Source organism: Cyrtonyx montezumae, unplaced genomic scaffold (genome assembly GCF_038088225.1).
Source record: "Cyrtonyx montezumae isolate F1298 unplaced genomic scaffold, pur_monq_1.0 scaffold_25, whole genome shotgun sequence".
Lineage (NCBI taxonomy): Eukaryota > Metazoa > Chordata > Aves > Galliformes > Odontophoridae > Cyrtonyx > Cyrtonyx montezumae.
Genome location: NW_027071992.1, coordinates 7,248,219 through 7,273,080, shown reverse-complemented (window position 1 = coordinate 7,273,080; position 24,862 = coordinate 7,248,219). Strand labels below are relative to the sequence as shown.

The 24,862-nt window shown below is 37.6% G+C and overlaps 1 protein-coding gene across 2 annotated transcripts; it reads right to left on the bottom strand.

Moving 5' to 3' along the window:
* Positions 1 to 259: 259 nt before the first annotated feature.
* DHX29 (DExH-box helicase 29) lies at positions 260 to 24,853 on the bottom strand. Of its 2 annotated transcripts, XM_065739884.1 has the most exons (27): positions 24,659 to 24,853; positions 22,861 to 22,940; positions 21,993 to 22,106; positions 21,504 to 21,633; positions 21,000 to 21,142; positions 20,473 to 20,598; positions 19,906 to 20,032; positions 19,465 to 19,626; positions 18,633 to 18,798; positions 17,488 to 17,611; positions 16,488 to 17,084; positions 15,586 to 15,729; positions 14,038 to 14,214; positions 13,232 to 13,372; positions 12,258 to 12,402; positions 11,914 to 12,034; positions 11,115 to 11,199; positions 10,018 to 10,106; positions 9,293 to 9,421; positions 8,391 to 8,466; positions 7,451 to 7,675; positions 6,493 to 6,629; positions 6,036 to 6,129; positions 4,553 to 4,855; positions 3,860 to 3,991; positions 2,816 to 2,912; positions 260 to 2,065 (listed from the first exon to the last, which is right to left on the bottom strand). In XM_065739884.1, exons 1-27 carry the CDS (start codon positions 24,846 to 24,848, stop codon positions 2,010 to 2,012), a joined length of 4,110 nt encoding a protein of 1,369 aa, XP_065595956.1. In that variant the 5' UTR covers positions 24,849 to 24,853; the 3' UTR covers positions 260 to 2,009. The 2 variants fall into 2 exon arrangements, with proteins under 2 accessions (XP_065595956.1, XP_065595957.1); XM_065739885.1 differs by lacking the exon at positions 260 to 2,065 and having other exon boundaries at positions 2,830 to 2,912; positions 3,860 to 3,912.
* Between the last annotated feature and the right edge of the window lie 9 nt (positions 24,854 to 24,862).

The window sequence follows — 24,862 nt, the reverse complement described above, 5'->3', positions numbered from 1 at the left end:
GGCCTGCCTAGGGAGGTGGTTGAGGCACCATCCCTAGCGCTGTTCAAGAAGCGTTTAGATGAGGTGCTAAAGGATTTGATTTAGTAGTTCAGTGGGTAGGGACGGTGATAGGAGGATGGTTGGACTAGATGATCTTGTAGGCCCTTTCCAACCTAATGCACCCATGAATCTTATGAAAAAAGACCTGCTGGTCAAACCAAGGGATAAAAAGGAAACATACAAGCAGTGGAAACAAAGGCATGGATGTTGTCCATCTAAGCATGGATGTAACACCAGGAAAACCAAGGCAGAGATGGAAATGAACTTGGCAAGGGATGTGAAAAATAACAAGGATTCTGTAGGTATATTTGTCAGAAGAGAAAGGCTAATAAGGACAGCATACCCCCTCCGATAAATAAGAAGGAATAACTGGCAACAACAGATATGGAAGAAGGCTAATGTACTCAACTTATTTGCTTCAGTCTACACTGGTAGTCAGCCTTCCCATATTCCTGACATCCCTGAACCTCTTAGCAGGGAACGCAGTCCCTTACACTTCAAGTGCAAGTCCAAGACCAACCAATAAAACTGGAAAATTCTTTGGTATCCAGTCCTGAAGGAACTGGTTGATGTAGCTGCCAAGCCACACTCCCTTATCTTTGAAAAGTCATGGCTGTCCCTTGCAACTGCAAAGAGGAAACATCTCTCATTTTTAAAGGTGGAAAGTAAGAGCTGGGGAACTACAGGTCAGTGAGCTTCATATCTGTGCCTGGGAAGATCATTAAACAGATCCTCCTGGAAGCTATGTTAAGGCACATACAACACAAGGATGTGGTATGAGACAGCCAGCACAGCTTAATCAAGGGCAGATCGTGCCAGATCTACCTGTAATTCAAAGGGATCTGGACAAGCATAAGAAGTGGGCCCACATGAACCTGAGTTTCCACACATGCAAAGTGCTACACATAGTTCAGGGGAATCCTAAACACATGTACAGACTGGGAGAAGAACTCATTAAGATCAGTTCTGAAAAAAAGGACTTGGGGGTTCTGGTGGTTGAAAAGTTTGAGGCAAGCCATCACTGTGCAACCTGGTCTAGGGAGCTTGCTCTGGCAGGGGGATTGGACTAGATATCTCTAAGGGTCCCTTCCAACTCCCACAGTTCTGTGACTGTGTACTTGCAGACAAGGCCAACTATATCCTGGGCTGCATCAAAAGAGGGGTAGCCAGCAGGGTGAGGGAGGTGACTGCCTCCCTCTGCTCTGCCCTTTTAAGGCACCGCCTACAGCATGGCATTGAGATCTGGAGCCCCCAGCAGAAGAAATATATGAACTGTTGGAGTAGACCCAAAGGAGGACCACAAAGATAATCAGAGGACTGGAGCACCCTTCCTACAAATAAAGGCTGAAGGAGCTCAACAGCCTAGAGAAGAGAACATTCTGGAGAGACCTCACTGCAGCCTTCTGGTACTTAAAGGGAGCTTATAAACAGGAGGGAAAGCAAATGGTTTTTTTGTTTGTTTTTAAACAGAGTCTGATAATGACAGGACAATAGAGAATGGTTTTTATACTAAAATAAGATTTAAGTTTGAGGGGATCTAAGAGGAAATTCTTTACTCAGAAGCTGATGAGGCACTGGAACAGACTGCCCAGAGAAACTGTGAATGCTTCATACCTGGTTGGATGAATCAGGGCTCTGGGCAGTGTGATCTAATGTGAGGCAACCCTGCCCAAGAGAGGGGAGTTGGAACTAGTTAACTCTAAAGTCCCTTCCAACCCAAGCCATTCTGTGATTCCATGGTCATTCATACATTCTGATAAATGGTGCTGGCATGGAAGGATAAACATATTAATCTGTACACATTCATCTAAAAGATGATACAGAAATGTAAGTTCCATGTAGAAATCATGCAGTCTTCCCATGTTGTAACTGGTATTAAGCACATTAATCATTTAAATAGTTCCATTTAGTGTTGGAGTGAGTGTTTCTCCTGGCGTTATAAAAGCTCTGATTGTTATTTATGTCCAGTTTCAGTTACCATTCTCTGTTTTTATCAGTTCTTTGATGATGTGTAAAACCTTATCATCTAGGAAAGAGAACACAAACAAGTGTAAGTAAAAGAGAATAAACTTCAGAACATATTCCTCCTAGAAAGCCAAGAAACTCAGAAGATGAATCTAGCTACCAGAAAATTGAAGAAAAATTTTTATTTTTTAGGTTTGGTGGACTTTCTTGTAAGACAAGAATTAACAGCCTAGTTAGCAATATATCAAATTCTGTCCACAGGGTGCAAATAGCAAGTTGATTAAAAAAAAAATCCAGGAGCTGGTTGTCATGGTCATTTCAGTATTTCACAAAAGAAACTGAGAAAATGACTGCACAACTCCAGATACATTAGCATACTGCAGCTCACTTCCTCCTCATCTTACAATATTCTTCTGAACAGCTAGTATTCAAAAGCTTCAGCTGTGCTCTTCCATTCCTTAATTCAAGGCACAGGCACTAAATTTCACCGTCATCCTAAATTGTGAGGTAACTCACATAACATTCAAAATGCATCCATCACACGTCACTTTATTTCTCTTCTGAGAAGTACATTTTACCATGTACTACCACCATCTTGATATAAGTTTAAAGTAACAGTTGTGCAGATCACCATGCATCTTTGGATGAGCTTAATAATATGTAGTAACTGTACTGAACTTAAGAATTTCTCTAAAGACAGTGGAATTACGTTCAAGTTACACTATTCTTGTTGAGGGTGTGGAGTACCTAACACTTTATCAGATCTGCCACATGGTCCATTTAGTTAACAGCAGAGCAGTAAAAAAGTTACCTTCAAGTGACATCTTAGGATTTTCAAGCTTCTTCTGTAAGACAGACTCTATGAGAACTCTCAGTTGTTTGAAAATCACCGCAATCTTTACAGGAGCCTATAAAAAACAGAGAAGACAAATATTTACAGTACTGCCAAAGTTGTTTTGTACAAAAACAGATAAACAGGACTACCTACACAGAAGTTTGTAACAACATTCCTACAAACTAAGTAGGCTTACACAGTGCCTTCTAATCTGCCTGCAGTGTCACAGCTGAAAGAATAGCAGAATACATTCCCATAAACATCAAACACCATCATACAATGAATTTATTAACTGATATCCATATAGCCTCCTTTTTCTAAATTGTTTTGTTGTTGTTTTTTCCCCCAGGCTTAATCTGAAAGCACTTGTAGATTACAGGTCTTTTTGAGTGTAGCATAGGGCCCACAAGAGCATAGAATATTGTAATCAAGTAACTAACATTTGCTGTTTAACAGAACACAAAGGATTTTGGGCCTGTGACTTATTTTAGTTTGTCTACAAAAAATACAGTAAGAAAATGCATGCAGTTTTTCCATTTCCAAATAAGATTTATCTCAAAATAAATCTTAAATTGGAAGAAAAACCTATGCCAAACCCAAGCAAACAGGTATTTTCCATTTTGATTTTTTCTTTGAACTACAGAAAGCAAAATAAGCAGTGTTTTAAAGATAAGCCTAAATACTTGCAAGACTGCGGGGAAGTGCAATATATAACAGCACAGAGTTGCTCCATGAAAGCAAGGTTTAGTTTCTATTTCAAATACCTTCTTTGCAAGAACACTTAAATTTCTTCCTGAAAACAGGGAACTGATTTGTAATAAGCTAATGATTACTAGACTACTCTTTCTCATGCTGGCTGTGAAGATTTCACTACACACACACAGTTTCCCATCATTCCCTTAAATTTTCCCTTCCCTCCTTTCATCCTACATAAATAGCGTCTGAAAGCAGGACTTTTAAGACTGAGCATTAACTGTGTAACACAGAAGTCATGGGAACCATAAAACATAGTTAACACACCTGAAAATGGATCCAGCCATCAACTGTCAGAAGACGTTCCCGATGCTGGACTTCTATATCCCCACCAAAAAGCAAAATGGGAAAGGGTGATATTAAAGTAGTCTCCCTCAAGTACACTTTTGCATACCTCACCTGTTTATAAACAAACACAAGAATTAAAACCAACCAAACAGAAATCCCTAAGATCTACATAATCAAATTTAAGTACTTATTTTTCCTTTAATAACCCAATCAAAACTAATTATTGAACACATTAGTTGGTGGCAATTTATTCCCTCTATAACACAGAAGATGTAACATTGATTCTGAGTGGCTGGGAAATTGGTAAGTACCACAGCTTTCTTTTTTTTTTTTTAAAACTTGATTTTAAACTTCATGTCTCTCTTCTGGTTAAGGCTCTTATAATGTTACATTATACGTTACTTCTGGCTTTGGAGCCTCTCCAAGTGGGAAGAAAGAACTGAAACAGGAAGGGTATGCTTTCACACAGAGGAGTGAGCTTTGTTTCACTGTTTACAAAACAACAGTCATTGGGAACATTAGATATTAAGTACTCTTTAAAAGATGAACCAGATATTCACATATATTTTTACACTAGCGTATGTTATTTAACCCTAGAATTGCAATGCCACTACTACACCATCAGCCACATTCACTATTTTCCTAGTTAACTGTTTGATAGAGCCATGTTACCTTCTCCTGGTACAGCAGCCATCCATATACCTGTAAGTCTCGATTTACTGAAGAAGGATGCACTTGTGCTTTACCCTGAGCAGTTTCTACCAGGCACGCCAGCTTCTCCGTGATGTCCACAGATTTTGTATATATTATTTTTCCTACACTGTCATACAGCCCTGCAGTCAACACAGCTTTAAGAAGAGCAATTTCATGAAGAGACAGGGATTGTGTGGCTCCATTTCCATCCGATCGATGTTGGGTTGTAGGTGCTGTGAACCCTGCTGCTCTGACCACCCTTATGAGTTCTTGCTTCACATCCTGAAATAAGTAACAGTAAAACTCCGAACTTTGAACAGGTACATGTTGAAATCTGCCAAAAAGCAGTTCCACTCCATCTCAATTACTCATGTACTCCAGGGGAAAATTTACTATTTAGAAAAAGCACCTGTGTTTTCTGTAGCCACTATAAATAGCGTTTTTATCACAGAAACAAACAGTATCTAGAATACAGGATTAGATAGGCTACTGCATATACAGTAAGAAATACTGTAATACTATATAGCAAATACTAGATCTTCCATCAGTCATTTAAAAAAAAAAGGGTTAAAGCAATATATTTACACCCAGCATTCACTTCTGCTTGATGCAGCTCAGTCAACCAAACTTAGTATGTTTAGACTGATTAGAGTATTTTCGCACTAAAACGTCATTTAAGACTGTGCCTTTTCTTTCAAACTGTGTGAGAGATCTCATCTAAGAATGAGACAGTGCTACTATTTTAATTCATAAACTTTTATTTTCTCATGGAAATAAGGATGAACTTTTCCAATGTAAGTAACTGCAAAGATGTACACTGACAACGAGCACCTATCAAAGCATGCCAGTACAGACACAGCTACCTGAATTGAGAGGAAGTGTTTTCACAAGTCGCTAGCAAGTTGACTTGTTTTGGTCTTCTTTGGTTTTAACTACAACTACTCTGAAAGTAATGCCTCCTGTTTTATTATGTTGGCCCACAATAGAGGCAGATGGTGGTGGTAAAGCAGTAGAGATTCCCACCAATATTCCATTAATTCTGTTTCCATGCAACAGTGCTTGCTTAACATTTATGGAGACCAAACAGGGGATGTGAGCACAGTGAGTTGGTGAATTTCAGTAGTGATGACAACGGGTTACCTCCACTGGTTCAGATCTTTACAAGCACAGAATGCAGGCTGCTGTTCATAACTGGTGGAAACGTGCAGTTAACAGTGGTGTATGGTGAAAAATAAGGGTTCTGTAGCTGAGAATGTGCTCTATCAAATCATATTATTGTTCTCTTTGCATCTGTTCTAGTTTTCATGGAAATCAACAGGAAGCATTACTTTCAGAGTAAAACAGCATAAATAACTATGAGAGTACAGCATACAACTATGTAAAATAAGAACTGTGATACATGACTTAAAAAGGTAGGATGTTTTCAGAGGAATCAAGTGTGGAGCATAATTATTTCATTTACCTCCAGAGTTAACATTGAAGTTCTATTAAGGAAATTTCTTCGACAGTAAGTCATTTCAGCACGATGTCCTCCTTCTAGCCGAGCCTTTTTCCATCTAAGGAAAAAAATCCATCTACAGCAAAAAGGATCACACTGAGTACAATAATACTCCCTCCATATTTGCACTAAGATACTCAACATTCAGATCAACACAGCACTGAGGAAAAAAAAGCAAAACCTTTAAACCTAGGATAAAGAGAAACAGTATGCCAATGGTATATGAGCAGGCATGCTTTGAAGGATATGGTACCAAGCAAATTATCTTTTGTGTTGCTGTATCTGACAATCTATTGTTATTCTGATGAGAAAAACTTCAGGTGCAACCATTCAAATGAAGATGCTTCATAAAGATTATTTACAGAATCACTTCACTTGTATTACTAGCATTTTGTTAAAAGAACAAGAAAATATCACTTACCCCAGATAAGCATTGTAGATCGTTATATGATCTGAGACTGCCAGTGCCATAGATGATTTTGCAAGATCTGCTTCATCTTTTCGACCAATTGGTGTAGTAAATGGTGATTTTTCTGTCATGACAGCAGCTAAAGTTGCCTGCAGTCAGTAAAGCATACAACAGTTCTGAGTATTCTATGTAACATACAGATGTACTACACAAATAACTAAGTTTTCTTTTACATTAGCATTTAATGAGTCCTGATTAATTTATTTACATTAAGGACACCTTACACTCTTATATATAATGCATTAAGTCTCAAAATTCACATGAATTGATTTGTCATGTGACAGGAATATCCAATGTGATACAGTGACAATCAACAGTGGCTTACATTATACCATATTACCAGGAGACACTGAGAACAATAATTTTGATTTTCATATTTCAGCACCTAACATACTCATGCATTCTCCTAATTTGCATGCATTCAGGATTAGCTGAAAGTGTAAACTACGTCACAGTCCTCACATTTTAAGTTACCATGTCAAGTTAATTTGCAATAACTTTCTGTTTAAACATTCTTAGCCTGCATCAGCTGCAAGGAAATCCAGACTGGTATCACTCATATTTAAGAGCTTCTTCAACAAGTGTCTATACTTGTTGAAGATATCTTAAATAGATACAGATACCTCCTGGTATCATAACTGTAAGAAATGCAGACCAAGCTTGACTACTCTCCTATGAATGGTAACTGGAATTTAAGAACATTTACATTATATGCTCCCTTCAGGATATTCGGGTTCCTTCACCTTAAATAACATATTTTAAGCTTCATACTTCATCCTTTCAGCAAACCATTTTGTAATAAACTGGACATAACAGTTAACATTTTCTAAAAAACAAAAACAAAAAACACAACTCTAGAATACTAGAATGGAAATAACTTAGATAAGAACGGCAATATTTGTTTACTCACCACAGGATCCAAGCAGCCAAATATAGCACCAAATATAAGCATTTTGCCAATTTTTACGTTGACAGGAAGAGCTGCAAGGTGCTGGCCCAATGGAGTCAGTTTGGGCTCATTTAACTGACAAGCCCCTATCTTCCTTAACAGGTTCATTGCATTACCAATTACTTGTGGTTGTGGTGGATCTAATGCTCTAGAAAGGAAGTCTTCAGGAGAGCCAAGGTTGCATTTCTACAGAGCAAATAGGCATAAACTTCAGAACAAAGTCTACTTTTCCAAAAGTCAGGTGAAAACAAAGACAGTAATTAAACAAACTTCTATAGCAGCCACAAAGGGGACTGGAAAATTTGTTCTTGCAGCCAAAATCCCATGTTCCTTCTCTTAACTAATCTCTTGGTTACAGAAACGAAGATGCTCTCTACACTAAATTTACCTAACTTCACTGTACAGAAGGACTTAGTATGGCATGAAGGCTGATCAGAGAAGTGTTATCAGTGGTCACAAGTAGCAGATCGACAAACATGCAGTGATCCAATTCAACATCTGGGCTCTAATTTGCAAACAAAGTGAAACTGTTTGCTACAACCTAGCATTCTAAATGCAAGCACCTTACAAAAGCTTGGCAATACAATTTTCAAATAGAAAACAGTGAGGAAAAAAAAAATTCCTCTGCAGCAGTTTTCCCATGTTCTCACTCCGGATGAAGGGAATGGGCATGGAATTATTTCTTTCAGCAGATACCAGTTCAAAGGATATTTAACTGAATTTGAGTTCCCATTCAGAGGTTAAATGGAGTACTATCAGATGCAATTCTCTCTCAGCAGCATGTTCTGGATTTTTCATGACACAGGAGTAGGAGAAACTCCACTAACTATACCAGATTAAGGCAGTCTTAGAAAGCCTCATTTTAGCTAACAAGTCAGTAATTTCAGAACTAAGACCATACCATAATATGAAGGCATAATTCCTCCAAAGGCACACGTAGTATTTCTGGAACTGAATACTCCATGAAACTTTCAAACCTATAATGTTAAAAACAAAGAATCAAGGACATGCAGTTAGACATTAGAATTCAAGCTGTAGCCTCAGGTTTCAGACACGCATTCCCTAAGAATATTCTTTTGGAGGGTGTTGAGGTCATGTAATCTAACACATGGATAAACTTCTCATTAAATAAAGGCATGTGGTATCCTCAAAGGCAAAGCTTTAGTGAAAAAAGCAAAAAAAAAAAGTAAAGATTCAATTTTCAAACAAATTCTTAAAATGCATTGCTCTCAAACTGAAACTTAAGTCTTATGTGGCTAAAATACACAATTCACTGATGATTTCAGAATACCTTCAACTGAAATTTAGGTTAAGGTAAAGTTACAGTAAAGTAAGGGCCCTTGCTGCTCCAGAGTAGCAGGAAAAACATTATTCCACTGCAGTAACACTAACTTCTTATGCCACATAATTAGGCTTTTTCCCCTTCTCTTAACCATGCAGGCTCCATTTCAGAAGCTTACAGATCTGCCTGGTAAGATGAAACAAATTCAATGTTCAAGAGGTAACACTTGTATATATTTGCTGCAGGGCAGCAGATGATTTCTAAAATTCCATAATTCCATGCTTCTACTTTCATTTTTTTTAAAGCTAGAAGACATTTACATTAAAGATGTAAGGAATACAATTTACTATAAAAAAAGGAATCCAAAATTAAGACTAGTTAATACTTTATCGAAGATCTTCAACTTACTGTACTTTTAGTAGACTTTATAGTTTGCATGAACGAATTTCATTAAGACTTTTGTTTTTTTCACAGAACAAAGACAATGTTATTTGTGATTTACCAAAACAAGTGTACAGTACCTGTCTCTTGTGTACATTCGGAAGCAGAATCCATCCCTAACACGCCCAGCTCTCCCTTGGCGTTGCAGAGCACTAGCTTTGCTAACGAAAGTCTCCTCCAAGGAACTCATCTGACTGCTTTCATGATACCTTAAAAATTACAAAGCAAGTGGCAGTTCAGATTTCAGAGTTAAAAGTGATGCATATTTAATAATTGTCTAAAAATAACAGTCTATTGAGACTATATTTAGTAATATTTATTTGAGAATATGATGAAGTTTTCAAACTAAGCATACCTGGGGAAAGTTGCATATTATAGAACCTTGTATACAGCTGATTAATGATAGTGTAAAAACTGGGGAAGAGTTGTAGCATTAATTCATCAAGTTCATCTCCCTGACAGTTTAGAACTGGTTCATATTTTATAAAGCTTTACACATTTAAGCTAGAAAAACATTCTCTCTTAGAACCTGGGATAGTAAAAAAAAAAGTTCTACTTTACTTCTAAAGCATTATTTAATCATGATTATTCTTATCTATAAAAAGCTCCCCTTATTGGTCTTCATGTCATTTCTAAATCCAAAACTTCACCCCAGTCTTGCACCTAAATTGCATGCCATTATGTGAGTCTAATATGTTCTTTATCTGTACGTTAATAAGAATGCTACAGAACTCCCACAGTTCTAGCCTGCAAACAGTAACAGTAATATCAGTTATGTGATTTATGGGGAAAAAAAAACCCTCACCTGTTTTCTTTTGTTCTCCCAGTATCAATTACGAAGACAACATCTGGTATTGTAATACCTGTCTCTGCTATATTGGTTGCCAAAACAATCTGAAATTAGGTAGTATAAATATAAGAATTAAGGAATATCTGTTTTCATCTTTGAAATCAATATTTAAAAAAAAAAAGTTGTTTTGTTACCCAGAATTATTTTCTTAAATAATCTGACAAAGCATTAAAAAATAAATGAGTTGGAAAATGATTCCGTTTTCCCCAATTGACAAGGAATTAGAAGTTGTAAGAATTTCACAATTGCTTTTTTTTTTTTTTTTTTTTTTTCAAATAATCCTTCAAGATTACTAGCAGCTACTACTTGCTAAAAATAGTCAATATGACTAGACTGGCAGTAACCAAAATACTATTTCTGCAACAAAAAGTTACAGTTGTATTTAAATTGTATGAAAGCAGTAATTAAAAAATGCTCTTTAAAAAAATACTAGGTCTAGAGTATGTCTGATTACTGTCAAGGTTTTCATAGCATGTTAACTTCCATCTGCTACACAGCATCATCTTAGAATCACAGCATCACAGGGGTTGGAAGGGACCTCAAGAGACTGCCAAGTCCAGTTGCCCTGCTAAAGCAGGTTCCCTACAATAGGTCACACAGGTAGGTGTCCACTCAGGCTTGAGTATCTCCATAGGAGAGAACTCCACAATCCCTGGGCAACCCATTGCAGTGTTCTGTCACTCCTACTGTAAATAAGTTCTACATATTAGCATGCAAATTCGTATGTCCAAGTTTCAGACTTTTACACCTGGTCCTATTACTACACATCACCATTTGCCTCCCACCTCCATTTAGATATTCATTAACATTCGTCAGATCCCCTCTCAATCTTCTTTTCCTCAGGTTGAACAGACCTAGGTTACTCAGCCTTTCCTCATACAAGAGATGCTCTACAACCTCAACATCTTTGTGTCCCTCTGCTGAAGGAAAGAACTGTCTCTTTCTAGTGAGAAAGTTCTAGGAACAACTGGTTGTCATGTGGGTTCGTATGATTTAATTTTAAGAAGTTATTTCTTTCCGTGGACTACTTTGCCTTTTTAACTATATCATACCTTTCTAACACCAAGAGGAGGTATTGTAAATGCAGCTGCTTGATCTTGTGTTGAAAGAACAGAATGCAAAGCTATCAATCTGTGCCTAAAATAAGAAATTATACTAATCAGTATGCATACTGCCACACAATAAAATGAGATCAGAACAAAGAGAAAAAAGTTGAAGAAAGCAACTAGAATGGACGTTAGAAAGTGTAAAAACTTTGTATGGTAAGGCATGAAAACATTCTTCCATATTTTACTACTATTTTAATAATAGTACAAACACCATTAGTTCATAGAGATGTTCTCTTTATCAATAATACAAACGTACTAGTACTACTGTAGAACTCCAGACAAATACATGTAAATAGCACAGCAAAAAAAGGAATTAGGTGTCTTCAAGTCTGAGTTCTTTACATTATGCTTCTGAGATAAGGACTGTCACTGAAGTTTTGTATGTAACTATAAACATGCAGCTTTTAGCACAAGAAAGGTCTTCAGAAAGAGTCACATATGTATACTTTCTTCTCTTCCAGACCTTAAGTACATCTACAAATCTTTAGGATTTGACTGCAAATATTAATTGTATGTTATAGCTTTGCTACCCTTTATTTACCCATAAAATAAGTTTCAACTGTACCATTTCTAAGCACTAGTCATTTTTGCATAATAAAAATGAAAAAAATGTGTAGGTGTAAGGTAGGCTCAAAGGTGCAAATATCACCACTTTTCAGGAATGGTAGGTACAGGCCATAAAAAACAAGATGAATACATTAGTCAAGTTAATCAGCTAATTTATAGAAAATATCTAAATTACCTATCACACAAGCTAAATCTTCTGTCTGTTGAAATGAGATCATACAACTGCTGGATATGAGCAAGGCCTGGTAAAAAGATCAGCACAGCACCTTCAGTGTTCCTGAACTGAGGACTTCTATCTGGAAAGTTAAAATACAGACAATGGTTAAGACAAACATGTAGCTGCAAACAGCTTCATCTGGTAGCAGGAAATAATTTTGAGCCCTACAGTAAATGTTTTACTTTTATTACCTTTTTTAGGACATTTTATATAAAAATGAATACAAGCATACTTATTACTATTAAACACAGGGAAGGAAGTACAAAGTGTAGTCACAAGTACATAATAATCTTAAGAAGTACCTAAGTATGCGAGCAACTCCAAAATAAGCTCAAGGTTGATTTTGTAAGGATTCATATAGAAGACTGCTTGCTGTGTACGACTGCTATACTTCTGATAATAAGGAGCCAAATCAATACCAGATGCAGATTGGACTGGGACATACTCCTAGAAAGGAAGAAAAATGATACGTTTGGTGTTTTAGAAAACAAGAAGAGAATGTCAATTTGTCACTCACTATAGGCTCCTTGAAGTAGATACTCTGATAATGATAATTAATTGCCTAACTTCACATGGACATGAGTGAGAGATTTAATCAAAGACATCTCCATAACCAGTGTATACATACAGGATGTTAGTTCTGCTAACTACATATTGCCTATAAATATCTCAGGGATACATACTTGCAGGCCTCAAAATTAGGTGGTACTGACATAAGTTATTTCACTGTTAATCAAATCATTTCAGAAAGAAGCCCCAAGTCAAAATTTGCAATCTTTTTCCTTCAAGGAGTTTTAATTCAACAGCATGTACAACTGTCACTGTAGAGGAGTCACAGTATTAATCATAGCTTGTTGATCGAAAAAGCTCTACTGTCTTACAGAAATCATCTTATTTGGCATGACAAGCTGGAGGATCTTGAGAGGATGTGGCTTTGTAATTTGTTTTTCAGATCACTAATGAGAATAATTCTTTGGGAGAACTAACTGAAATGCTTTTCCCTGATGCTGCTTTCAGTCTAGAGCTGGGAGTTTGTACAAGAGAAACAACGGAACTCAGTATCATGTATATGAAAGTCATGACAGCTATCTGAAGAAACTGGAAGACAAACAAAGACAAATTTAGTAAATACTTTATTTCCACTGTAGAAGAGCTGCTGTGCCTGTCATGAATCAACAGACAAAATAAGTTTGGTTTTATGCAAGCCATTACATTTAAGTGTACATAAAAGTAAAAAATAAAAATCCAAATCTGAAAATAGAAGTGCCTATTATACCTGATACTTTGTAGTGCCTCCTCCCTTAGTTGTTACATTCATCATTATTTCTTCCTCTTCCTCCAAGAATTTCTGACAATATTCTGAGTCTTTTTCCAGAACATAGCCAGTTGCTTCAATTACATCTTCAACATGGAAAACCTTCAGTAAAAAATCCCAAAAGAAAGGTAAATCAAAACCTACTATTTAGCAGCTTCTTTGTTCTTTAAGGCTTACATACAAAACTGGACAGAGCATCTTTTCCTGTTGTAATGCTGTAATAGATTTGGCAACTTTGGCTTAATTTCTCATGATTTTTGAAAACTTAATAATCAACATTGTTTTTACCATATCCTGTAATATGCACGAGAAATGTACAACTTTGTCATTACACTGGTGTATGTAGAAGTATCCACTTGTGTATATAGAAAGCACCAGAGAAATCAACCTCTCTCCTTTTTGTACTACCTAGGATGAACAGAGAAAAACAGAAATGTCTCTGCCTTCAGACTAGAACTGATTTTACATCTCCTTCTCTAGAGATTCAAAACCTGTCTGGATGCTTTCTTGTGCAACCTACAATCAGGAACGAAGGAGGTTGGACTAGATAAACTTCAGAGATCCCTCCCTTCCAACTCCTGCTGTTCTGTTACATCAGAAAAAAACAAAAACCATACAACATTACAATTCAAAGCACTGAAGCAATTTTAAGATTTCAAAAACTTAAGCTATTTTTCTTACAAAAATTACATAGTTACATTTACTGTAGATGCTAACTAGGCAAACACTGTATAAGTTACATAAAGAGTGCTTTTACATTCACCTACCTCAACAGGGTAACTCCTCCCTGAGATCCTTAAAATGGGACAGTGTGAGAAATAGCTGGAAAACTTCTCACTGTCTACAGTAGCACTCATCAAAATCAGATGCAGGTCTGAACGCTTATGCAAGATCTCTTTCAGGATAACTAGTAAGAAATCAGACTGGACACTTCTTTCATGTACCTAGAAGAAAAAAAACCAAACATACAGAAGCATAGAACCATAAAGGTTGGAAAATACCTTCAAGATCACCCAGTCCAACCACCTATCTACCAATATTTCCCCATTAAATCATGTCCCTTAGTACAACATCTAAACATTTCTTGAGTACCTTCAGGAACAGTGACTCTACCACCTCCCTGGGCAGCCCATTCTTGTGCCTGACCACTCTTTCAGAGAAGAAAGTTTTCCTAATGCCCCAAATGAATCTCCTCTGGTGCAACTTTAAGCCATTCCCACTAATTCTGTTGACAGTTACATGACCCCCACGTTACCACAGTGTCTTTTCAGATAGTTGTAGACAGCGTTAAAGTCTCCCCTGAGACTCCTCCAGACTATACAGTCTCAGTTCACTCAGCTGCTCTACTTACAACTGCCCTCACCAGCCCCAGTGCCCTTCTCTAGACAGGCTCCAAGAGCTCGATGTCTTTCTTGTAGTGAAGGAGTCTAAACCAAACACCAGAGCCAAGTATACAGAGGGACAATTACTCCCCTGCTCCTGCTGACAATTTCTGACATAAGACAGGATGCCAATGGGCACACATTATTCAGCCAAGTGTTGAGCAGCACTCCCAGGTCCATTTCTTCTGCAGTCTTCCATCTATTCTGCCCCAAGCCGATAGCATTGCCTGGGGTTATTGAGATCAAAGTGCAGGACACAGCACTTGGTCTTGTTGAACTTCATCCTATTGGCCTCAGCCCAGCTATCAGTCTGTCCAGATCCTTCTGCAGGGCCTTCCTACCCTTAGGCAAATCAACACTTTTTCCCATCTTGGTGTCACCTGCAAACTTACTGAGGGTGCACTCTGTCCACTTTCCAGGTCATCAGTAAAGATATTAGACAGGACAGGCCCCAGTACCAACCCCTGGCAAACACTGTTAGTGACCAGCTGGCAGCGGTATGTGACTCCATTCACAACCACTCTCTGGACCTGGCCTGTTCTTTACCCAGCAAAGAGTGTTACCTGTCCACAGCTGTCAGCTTCTCTAGAATACTGTGGGACACAGTGTCAAGAGCTTTGCTGAAGTCTAAGCAACTTTTCCCTGACCCACCAGGCAGGTCACTTAATCATAGGAGACCAAATTGGTCAAAAGCAGGATCTGTCTTTCATGAATCCACTCTGGCTGGGCCTGATTCCCCCACTGTCCCACACATGCTGTGTGACCTCACTCATGGTGATCTGTTCCATAACTTTCCTTGGCACTAAGGTCAGGCTCACAGGCCTGTAGTTCCCCAGATCCTTCTTACAATCTTTCTTGTAGAGATCATCTATAGAAAGATGTTAGAAGGCCCAGAATAACTATAGTTACTGTAGAGCAAAAAGAGCTGACAACCTCATCTACAATAACATGAGATATACTTGAGAGAAGACCATCTTCTTGAAGTTTCCGAAGCAAAACACCGGTTGTACAGTATAGCAGCCTGGTGGCTTCTCCTGTTCTTGATTCCATACGGATTTGATACCCACACAGGGAGTTCTTGAAGAGAAATAACAAGATGTTAAAAAATAGCAATAATTTAAAATAGCAAGCAAGCAACGTATTCTGAAAATTAAATTTAAGCGCTGTTAGAATCAGATACTATACAAGTTACTATGTAATTGGCATGTTAAATGATTACCACGTTGCTTTTTCCATACACACTAGTCTTTGTTACAAAAGGGAAAGCGTATATTAGAAGACAGTAGCATCTCTTTACTGCCCTGGAGAGTTTTAATCTCAGTATTCTTTTTTAGGGTTCTTATCAGTTCTCAAAAATATTTTTTTATAATGTAATTATGGAGTCCCTCTAGGAATTTCACACAAAGACTATGACATAACATACAGGACTTTGCTTTTCTACAAATAAATAACAACTTATTAGGAAAGGACCTCAAGACTTGAAGACAGATTTGCTTGCTCAGCCTTATCCAGCACAATTGTCTCCCCATGATGGAGATGAGACCTCCCACGACAACCTGCACTAGTGTTTGACAATCCCCATCATTAAGCACTTGCTTTTAGTCACTTTTGTTAACTTGTTTTCCTTCAAGAAATCATGTATGGATACCCATAGGTCTACAGATGACAATCTATAAAAGACAGCAGACATAAGAAAAATAAGAAAAAATACGTTTTACTATTCCTTATACAATAATTACATTGTGGGTTGGGTTATTTTTTTTAATTTTTTTTTTACTTTGTAACAGCTCCTACACTTCATCAAAATTAGAAATAGGAATGAAGATACTTCTTACTTTTCCACCAGGTCCGGATTCACAGCCTAGCTCTTCACAAACCCTTGTGGCCAAGCTCACTGCCGAGATTCTCCGGGGTTGTGTGCAAACAATATTACATTTACTTGTTCCTTCATCTAGCAACAAGTCTTCTAACAAGAAATGGGGCACCTGGGTACTCTTCCCACTGCCTGTTTCACCAGCTACAACAACAACTCGATGTTTTTTAAGAGTTTCTACAATTGAATGCCTGTGCTTAAATACAGGTAATTCCTGTCTTTCTTTCAGAAACTGATGGTATCTGGAGGAACTTTGCAGCTTTCTGAACAAATTTCTTGAAGGTTCCAAATTATCTGTAACTACAGTCTCAAGGGAAAGACTGTTGAAGTCCTCATCAGAAACTAGGTTCTCCCAGGAATCTTCAGGACCTTCAGACACTTTTGGCTGCTTTTCAGATTGTAGTTGCTGCTGTTGTTTTAGTTTGTTTAATAGTTTAGCAATAAAGTTATCACGAGGCTTGTTAGTTTCTATTTTGTTTTCTTCTTCCTTTTTCTTTTCAATATCACTCCATTCTAGCCAGACATCTCGATAGGTAGGAGGTAGCAACTGATGAACTGACTTCAGGATAAAAAAAAAAAAGAGTTACTCTGCATATACTATTCACACATCACTAATGTTATGCATAAATGAACTTGAATATCAGAAGAAATGATAAAAAATGAAATACAGAGCTATTCTAAAAACAGAAGCTATGAAAACAGTAATACAGGTATCAACAATACTTCAAAGTCTTAACTTGTTTGTGTTCTTCATAACGTGGGAAGAACAATTTTACTACAAATTAACTTCTCTGTGTGCTGTGACATGTGTGATTATGAATAAAAGCAAACTAATGTATAATTCAAGCAAATAATGTAACAGGTAACATTTCAGTAAACTGTTTCTAGAATTTAACTAAAGATACTTTACTGTAAAAGCGCAAAGAGAGATTCCATGTTGAAAACAAACATTATTGTCTTACCTGTCCCTTGGTTAGATGATATAGTGCCAAAGTAGCAGCTAAATGTTGTGCTTGCATACTGTCTTCTGTTACAATTGTAGGACACATTGTCATTACATCATCTGATGATTTGGTAACCCTGACCCTTAAAGACAGATTCATACAGGCATTTCTCTTTTTTGTTAGTTATATAAACAACACACCTTAATGTTTTTTATTTAAAATAGGAGTGAAAATAAAATGGAGAAACTAAGCAAGTTCACTATTACTTATCAACCTTGACTGAATTACAGAAAAGTTTCAGATTTCAGCAGTCAATTTGTGCTCCCTGCTCTTACGTTGTCTTCATCCCCCTTTAAAATCAGAAGTATTTATACGCATATAGACCACCATTAAGGTTAGTTGTTTTGGAGTAAGGACTAAGTACCTGTATAATTACTTAAAACAGATTAGATACCGAAAGGATATTTAAACAGACGTTAGCATCTCAGCAGATTGTTTGCTGACATATGCCAGACACGGCAGCAGTCAAATTTAATATATTCTCAGTGGAGCGGTATATTTCAAGAGTTTATGGCTCCCACATTGAGCAAGAAGATGAAATTTTCATTTTATTTAGTTCATTCAAGGAATACTACTTTGTAATGCCATGTCTACCTTATCTGTACATAAGGTACATATAAAACATTCTACTTCATAGCAAAGTATTATAGATTCACATTCAAAAAGAAACTGAATGTTTTGGTTACAGATTAATGGTAGCTTTCACACAACTCTCTAACCCCCACTTTAAAAGAAATCCCAAAAGGGGAATACCAAAAAAGAAAAACCTCATATGAGTGAAACCAAAGGTTTGACATGTTGCTTTGAAAGAGAATTCTAGAAGTCAGTTGTCCAAAATTATCTTCAAAAATTTGCTTCAGAACAGAATTTGAAGCTTGATAAGCTAACCTCTTTAAGGAATCAGTTTTATGTTTGTAATAGTGTCCAGTCTTAGAACTACTTTTGTAGAACCATCCGGAGTAAAACATATCCAGGCAAGTCATTTTAGTCAAACCCCCTATATCCACTTAAATCCAGACCAACCTGACGTAACACAAGTTGCCAGCACTTCTATATTTAAATGAACCAAAAGGAAACCATAAAAGATCACGGGGAATACATACCTACATTTCCAGTATCTTCCAACTGGAACCTTTTCAAAAGCAGGATTTGGGCTCTTGGGAAAATTCTTCCTGCACCAGTCAATTAAAAATTGTTTTGGTGATTTACCAGTCCAGCTTCGAGCACTATAATCAAAATTTCTTACATCTAGTGGTTCTTTCTTTTTGGCTATAAGAGTAGAACAATACATATTTTAATTTTCCTAAAGCTTACTTTACTATTATTACAAACAAGAATTTTTAAACTTTAGTTCAAACATGTTTTTATTGAACCATACATTTTTCTGAAGTGTTCTACACTTCTATAAAATATGGGTCTATAATATAAAATACAGGTCTATAAAATACAGGTCTATAAAATAAATATGAAATACTAGTGCTGATACCCAAGAGAAATCTCTGCTTCTTCAAAAAGAGGAATCTAGCAGGAAATTAACTGCAATATTCTTTTTGTCATCATTGATAGCTTAGTACTTTAAGAGCTTTTCGCACTGTTCTGTCCAAAAATAATATAACAGTTTGAAGGTTTAATATGAAAATAGTGCAGAAATTTGAGAGGGTGATGATTAATGGCAATAGTCATGAGTCCCACAGCAGTGGAAAAAAAAAAAAGCAAGACTTCAAAATAATAGTATGGCAGAAATAGTTTGACATCAGGCATAAAAAAAAAAAACAAATACAGAGCCTATCAGATCAGCTAGGTTGGCAAGATGCCCACCTGCCTTCTCCACAGTCAGAGCTTCACAATTGCACACTGAAATGTCATATTAACAGTATCATTTTTTTAAGGTTTATCTGTTGTACATGCCAGGCTTATACTGAACAACTTTCAAACCTTTCTCTTCCTTTGGAGCACCATCAGGTTTTTCAAGCAAACTCAAATTCAAAGTAGTTTCTGAAGGTTGAGGTCGGGGAGCTCTTTTCTTTTCCTTCTGCTGTTGGTTTGATGTCTTTATAGCTGGATCAAATACAGGATGCTCTTCAAGCGTTGCCATTTCTGTCAAAGGGATAATATAACTTATTCTCATCAATTGAGAAGTATCAGTTCTTAAAAAAAAAAAAAAAAGGACTACATTGATTCATACCAAAAACCCAAAAAGCCAAATTAATGAAATAATACTGACTTCTTTTCTAATTTAATCTACATGAAAAGAATAAGTTTACAGTGGTGCAAAACATGATGAAATCAATGTCACCCTACTCAAGCAACCAACGAAACAATTTAACTAGGAGACACACAGACCACAAACTAAAACATTAATTTGCTTAGTTCTACCTTGCTGAATTCTTCTTATTTTCTCTTGTGCCACCTTTTGACCTTGCTTGTCTTTGTCTTGCTTGGAGATGCTTGCTTGTTCCTTCATTTCTGAAAGCTTTGCAGCCAGATGTACATACCTTTCATTCTATTTCAGGCAAAATTATTAAGTACAAGTTTAATATCACATCCTTTTGTGTTGTTTTTTTTTTTTTAGATCAGTGAAAGCTACACACTATTACTTATATCAAGCTGAAAAACTAGTTGTTCCTCGCTATGTAAATAATATACAGTTGGAACTGCTCCATTCTACAGCTACTTTTCTGGTTTCACTGAGATTTATTTCAGGAATTCTTCCTTCCCAGCAAAATGCATTCAATATTTTGAGCCCAGTCCAAAAAAGAAAGAGAAAAAACAACTTAGGAACACTCCCAATGTATTCCCACTAAGCTGCCTTTAATGATGTAAAATCTTAAAATAACTTAAAAGCACACTGCAGTTTTTAACAGGTCCACAAGTTGCAGATGTTTATTACATCAGTTTTTGAAGGACTTCTCATGAAATTTTTTTCATGAAATTCTATCTTACTGGGTCAAACTTTTCTTCATCTGTCTCTTTCACAGATTCATTTTTCTCTTCATCACTCTGCTGCTCAGCATACCGCAAAATCCACTCCTTCATACTCATTTCTTTCTGTTTCTCCATATTTGCCTCCTAGGGAGAACAACCAAAATTACAATAATAGTAAGCAAAAGCACTGACATTTATCTCAGTATTAAGAGAACTGTTAAAGATTATTATAACTTGATTTCATTCATGTACAAACATCAGTCTTTAATGCCATGAAGAAAATGAACTCATTCCAGGAAAAAAAGTAAGGTATGATTTATAATTAGATAAAACAAACAATGAACTACAGAATTTGAAAGACTTAACGTGGAATAAAAGTTCACTTTCACATGACTGCTCCATTGTAGTTAAAATAATGAGACAACTATTAAGCACAACATATTTTCAGAATTTTGACAGATCAGTGCTGACGTTGTTGCAAATTCCCTGCTTTGGAAAGTTTTGTGCTCCCTTACCACCATATACAAATAAAATTGATCAATTACCTTGGTTTCAGGGTTATTCTCTTTCTTTTTCTTATCTGTTAAGTGAGGTGGATGTTCACGTTGTGACACAGGAGAACAAAATTTTGCTCTAGGTTTATGTTGCTGCTCTTCAAACTGCTGGCTAAAGCCTTCAGGCAAGGCATCTTCAAAATAAATTGGAAAAAAATACAAAGCAAGTTAAAGAATGTCAATAACAACTAATGAAATAATCACTTAAAGCAAGTTGAGTACCAATCAGAACGTAAAACAAAAACAATATGCCTGAAACAAAAGTTGAGCTTTAACACTTAGGTAGGTCAGTATTTGCTTTCTGGACTTTCACAGAACTCTACAAGTGGGAAGAAAAGGACTAGAAGACTATAAAAAGTCACAAAAACAGTCAGCAATACTACTAAGAATACTGTTATGACTACTGGTCTTAGTGAAATTTGACTGCTACTGTCTAGTATTCTCACATCAGAGCAGGTCATATTACTATAGTCAGTTATCTCCCACCATACTTACCATCAGGAAGGTTTAAACAAAGCCAGTCAAGTGCAGAGTGAAGATCACCACCATATAAAAGTGTATTTTTCATTGCTTCTTCAATGTGCTCAGTCTTAAAAGAAAACCTTTGTAAAGCCATGTATACATCCTACAAGTATTAAAGAAGGTTAAAGATGTTAAGATTTAAACTATTGTGATAGGCTCACACTCTTATTTCCCCACTTTCTAAATAATTTATATTGAATGGATGTTAAAATCATAAAGTAACTTATCAAAAGATGAAGTAGAAAATCCCATTTTGAGTACAAAGCCCATAATAATGTTAATTGTAAATAGATACACATACATAGAAATAAAGCCAGAAATAATCCCTGGTACAGAGTACTTATTTTCCCACTAGAAATTAATGGAAAACACAGCACTGTCCACGCTACACACTGGACTATAAATGATAAAAAACAAACTGTCAAAATAAGCAAGGTCAGAGGGCACCGTTTTAAACTCTACCTGTAGTTTCTTAGCAGTCAGTCTTCTGGAAATCATTCCTTTGTCATTGTTTTGTTTTTTATGGTCATTGATTACATCAATAATCCTTTTCTCCAAATTACTGCTTATCACTACCTGCATAAGGAAAACTAGTCAATACAAAGCAAAGCATTACTAGTTTTCATTACATTTCAATGCTCTTCATGACTAGAGTAACGGAAATACAGACATTCAAATACATCCTTCTCCAGTTTTCCATGAATAGGGTAAAACTTTCATGCAAGTAGGACAGATTATTCTTTCATTTTTTTAATAGTATATGTTTACCTGAAATAGAAGAATTCATTCCCTATCAAGAGAATGACCATTTACGCCTCTGAGTGATACACTGTTTCCTTTGTTATGGTGTAAGGAAAAAAAAAATCTACTATAATGAACAAGGCCTTTCTTTTTTTGCTTGAAGAATGGATATAAAATAATTTGATCATTAAGGCAATCTTTTGAGACTGTCTTTCTTATCTGGCTTACAAAAATAAGTAATAATAATAGTAATTCAATTATCCTCAGCATTCCTAAAACATGAATGAACCTTCAGTTACCACTGAGATTGCCATATAGAAATCTGTATTTTCCCTCACCAAGGAAGAAAAACTTATATGCAGACTCAAATCCAGTTCTTCACAGCTCTGCAGGTAACATATCTTTTGTTAATCAAACAAATACAGGTGTTCTCCTGCCCTACTAGTTTACACTATTTCTCAAGGCACACTCAAAACCTCAAGCGGCTCAAGAACCAGTCTAATACATGAACATAGCTTACTTGCATAACAGTGAGTAAAAAAATAATAGTATCATATAAAAACAAAGGTGTCTTACCTAAAATACTTACCTTAAGAATAGATTTATCTAGATTTGCAGCTGCAGCAGCACTGGAGTCGATTGGTGAATTAAAACTATATGTTTTTGGACCTGCAAAATGCAGTAATCAACAATTACATAAGCAGAGCATAGAAAAGATTCTTTACAGCTTTAAAGCAGACCTAACATGTGGCAGGTTAGCACAGGGAAGGATTACACAATTATGCCTGTAACATGCACATACATAATGACTGTAAGGTCAATGGTACCGAAGGATTTTCTACCAAGTAATGAACTAAGTTGAGGAGGATACTGAGTAGAAATGCTATCTGGCTAGGCTGCTCAGCTCCAATTGGTGCAGGACAATGTAAGAGCACTCTCTGGAAATATCACTGCATGCCTGACCTGTTGTTACCTACATGGCATGTTTTCAGACCCTGTCTAGGAGAGGGGCCTTGGTTAGAGGCCTTTGGTTTGACCTGTTAATGGTCAGCTTTACAATGCTTCTTATTGCAGCGCTAATTAGCGTCACTGAAATCACTCAGGCCCTCACAGCACAGCTTGATATCATCCTTTTTGGAAATGCACATGCTGTTTCTGGTATTATGCAACTACTACCAAATAGCCTTACAGCTTCCCTACAGATCACATGGCACAGTGGGCATAGTGGGGATCTCCGGGAGGTACTACACTGCCTCCCAGCCTCTAGGAAGGCAGGACAGCATGCCAGCACTGGACAGCCTGCAAAGGTGCATAAAGACAGTTCGTTGTTTGGTCAGGATTGGGTGCTCAGAAAACAGCAGTCAACTCTGGTCAGGAGCTACAGACAGCAGTAAAGCACTGACAGGCTAACTGCTGCTACACTGTGCAGCTCTACAGTACTAAGGTTACTAACTTACTCTTCACTTAAACCAACTTGTTTTCCATCACAGCATATAAATGAGATAGAATCACCAAGATTGGAGTGCCAAGATCATCCAGTCCAATTGTCTGCCTACCACCAATATTCCCATTAAACCACATCCTTTAGTACAACACCTAAATATTTCTCAAACGCTTCCAGGGGTGGTGACTCAACCATCTCTCTGCAAAGCCCACTCCAGCACCTGACCACTCTGAGTTTCTGAGAACAACATAGAATTATGGTATTGAGGATATGAGACAGGAAAGGTATCAGAAGCAAGATTTGAGAAAACAGAGTGCGTATAAAGAGGCTCAGGGAGTTTAAAATAGAGCAAGCAGAAGGTACTGCAGGACTTCACATTTTAACAGGCAGTGACCTCCAACAGCCATACCACTACATGGCCATCTCATAGACAGCAGCAGTACAGGTCACTGCTGACATTACCAAGTATGTTTGATGGACCTGTGTGTTGAAAGAAGCTGGCAGCGCTGAGGGGTACTGTTCCCAGCAATCTGCCCTGTTGCTCCCCTAGCCCAGCTGGGGTGCTGCTTGTCCTGTAGTTGATATCACTGTGAAAGTCACACCACACATAAATAAAACACAGTCCACGCTAATTCGACTCTGTGCACATGAGGAAAAAATGCCATGCCTTCACGAGCAGGGCTGACAACCTCGCGAGGGAGGTGTCCGTGAACTTCTCAGCGGAACGCAGGCAGAAGGCCACACTGGAACTCCCCGGGATGTGATGGCCCAGCTCCAGGTCCAGCAGCTTCACGCAGGATGGGCTCTGGGCTATGCCCTCTTCAGGCCCACCCTCTTCAGGCCAGCTCCTACCCCACCCCCTCTCCCTGACAGATCCACCGTACGAGGAGGTCCGAACACGCCGCCCGCCAGGCCCCTCCCCTCCGCGGCTGGGCCCCTCTACCTTGCTTGACGCGGGGCTCCTTGCAGGCGGGTGGCGGCCTCGGGGCCGCCCTGTTGGACGCCACCTCATTGGTAGCGGCGACACCGGCCTCGGCAGCGGCTCGCGATCGGGCAGCAGCGGTGGCTGCAGCAGCAGCAGAGGCGGCATGAGCCCCACTGCCGCCCCGATGTTTCTTGTTGCGGCCGCCCATGACGCCCTGTATAG

Bases quoted from the DNA above. Each gene is read 5' to 3' on its own strand.
- DHX29 (XM_065739884.1), bottom strand. From the start codon at position 24,848: ATGGGCGGCCGCAACAAGAAACATCGGGGCGGCAGTGGGGCTCATGCC. The intron at 21,143-21,503 runs GTAAGTATGGTG...TTTATTTTGAAG, and splicing joins TTGTTTAAACCTTCCTGATG to ATGCCTTGCCTGAAGGCTTT. The intron at 6,630-7,450 runs GTGAGTAAACAA...TACTGACTGCAG, and splicing joins TTGGCTGCTTGGATCCTGTG to GCAACTTTAGCTGCTGTCAT.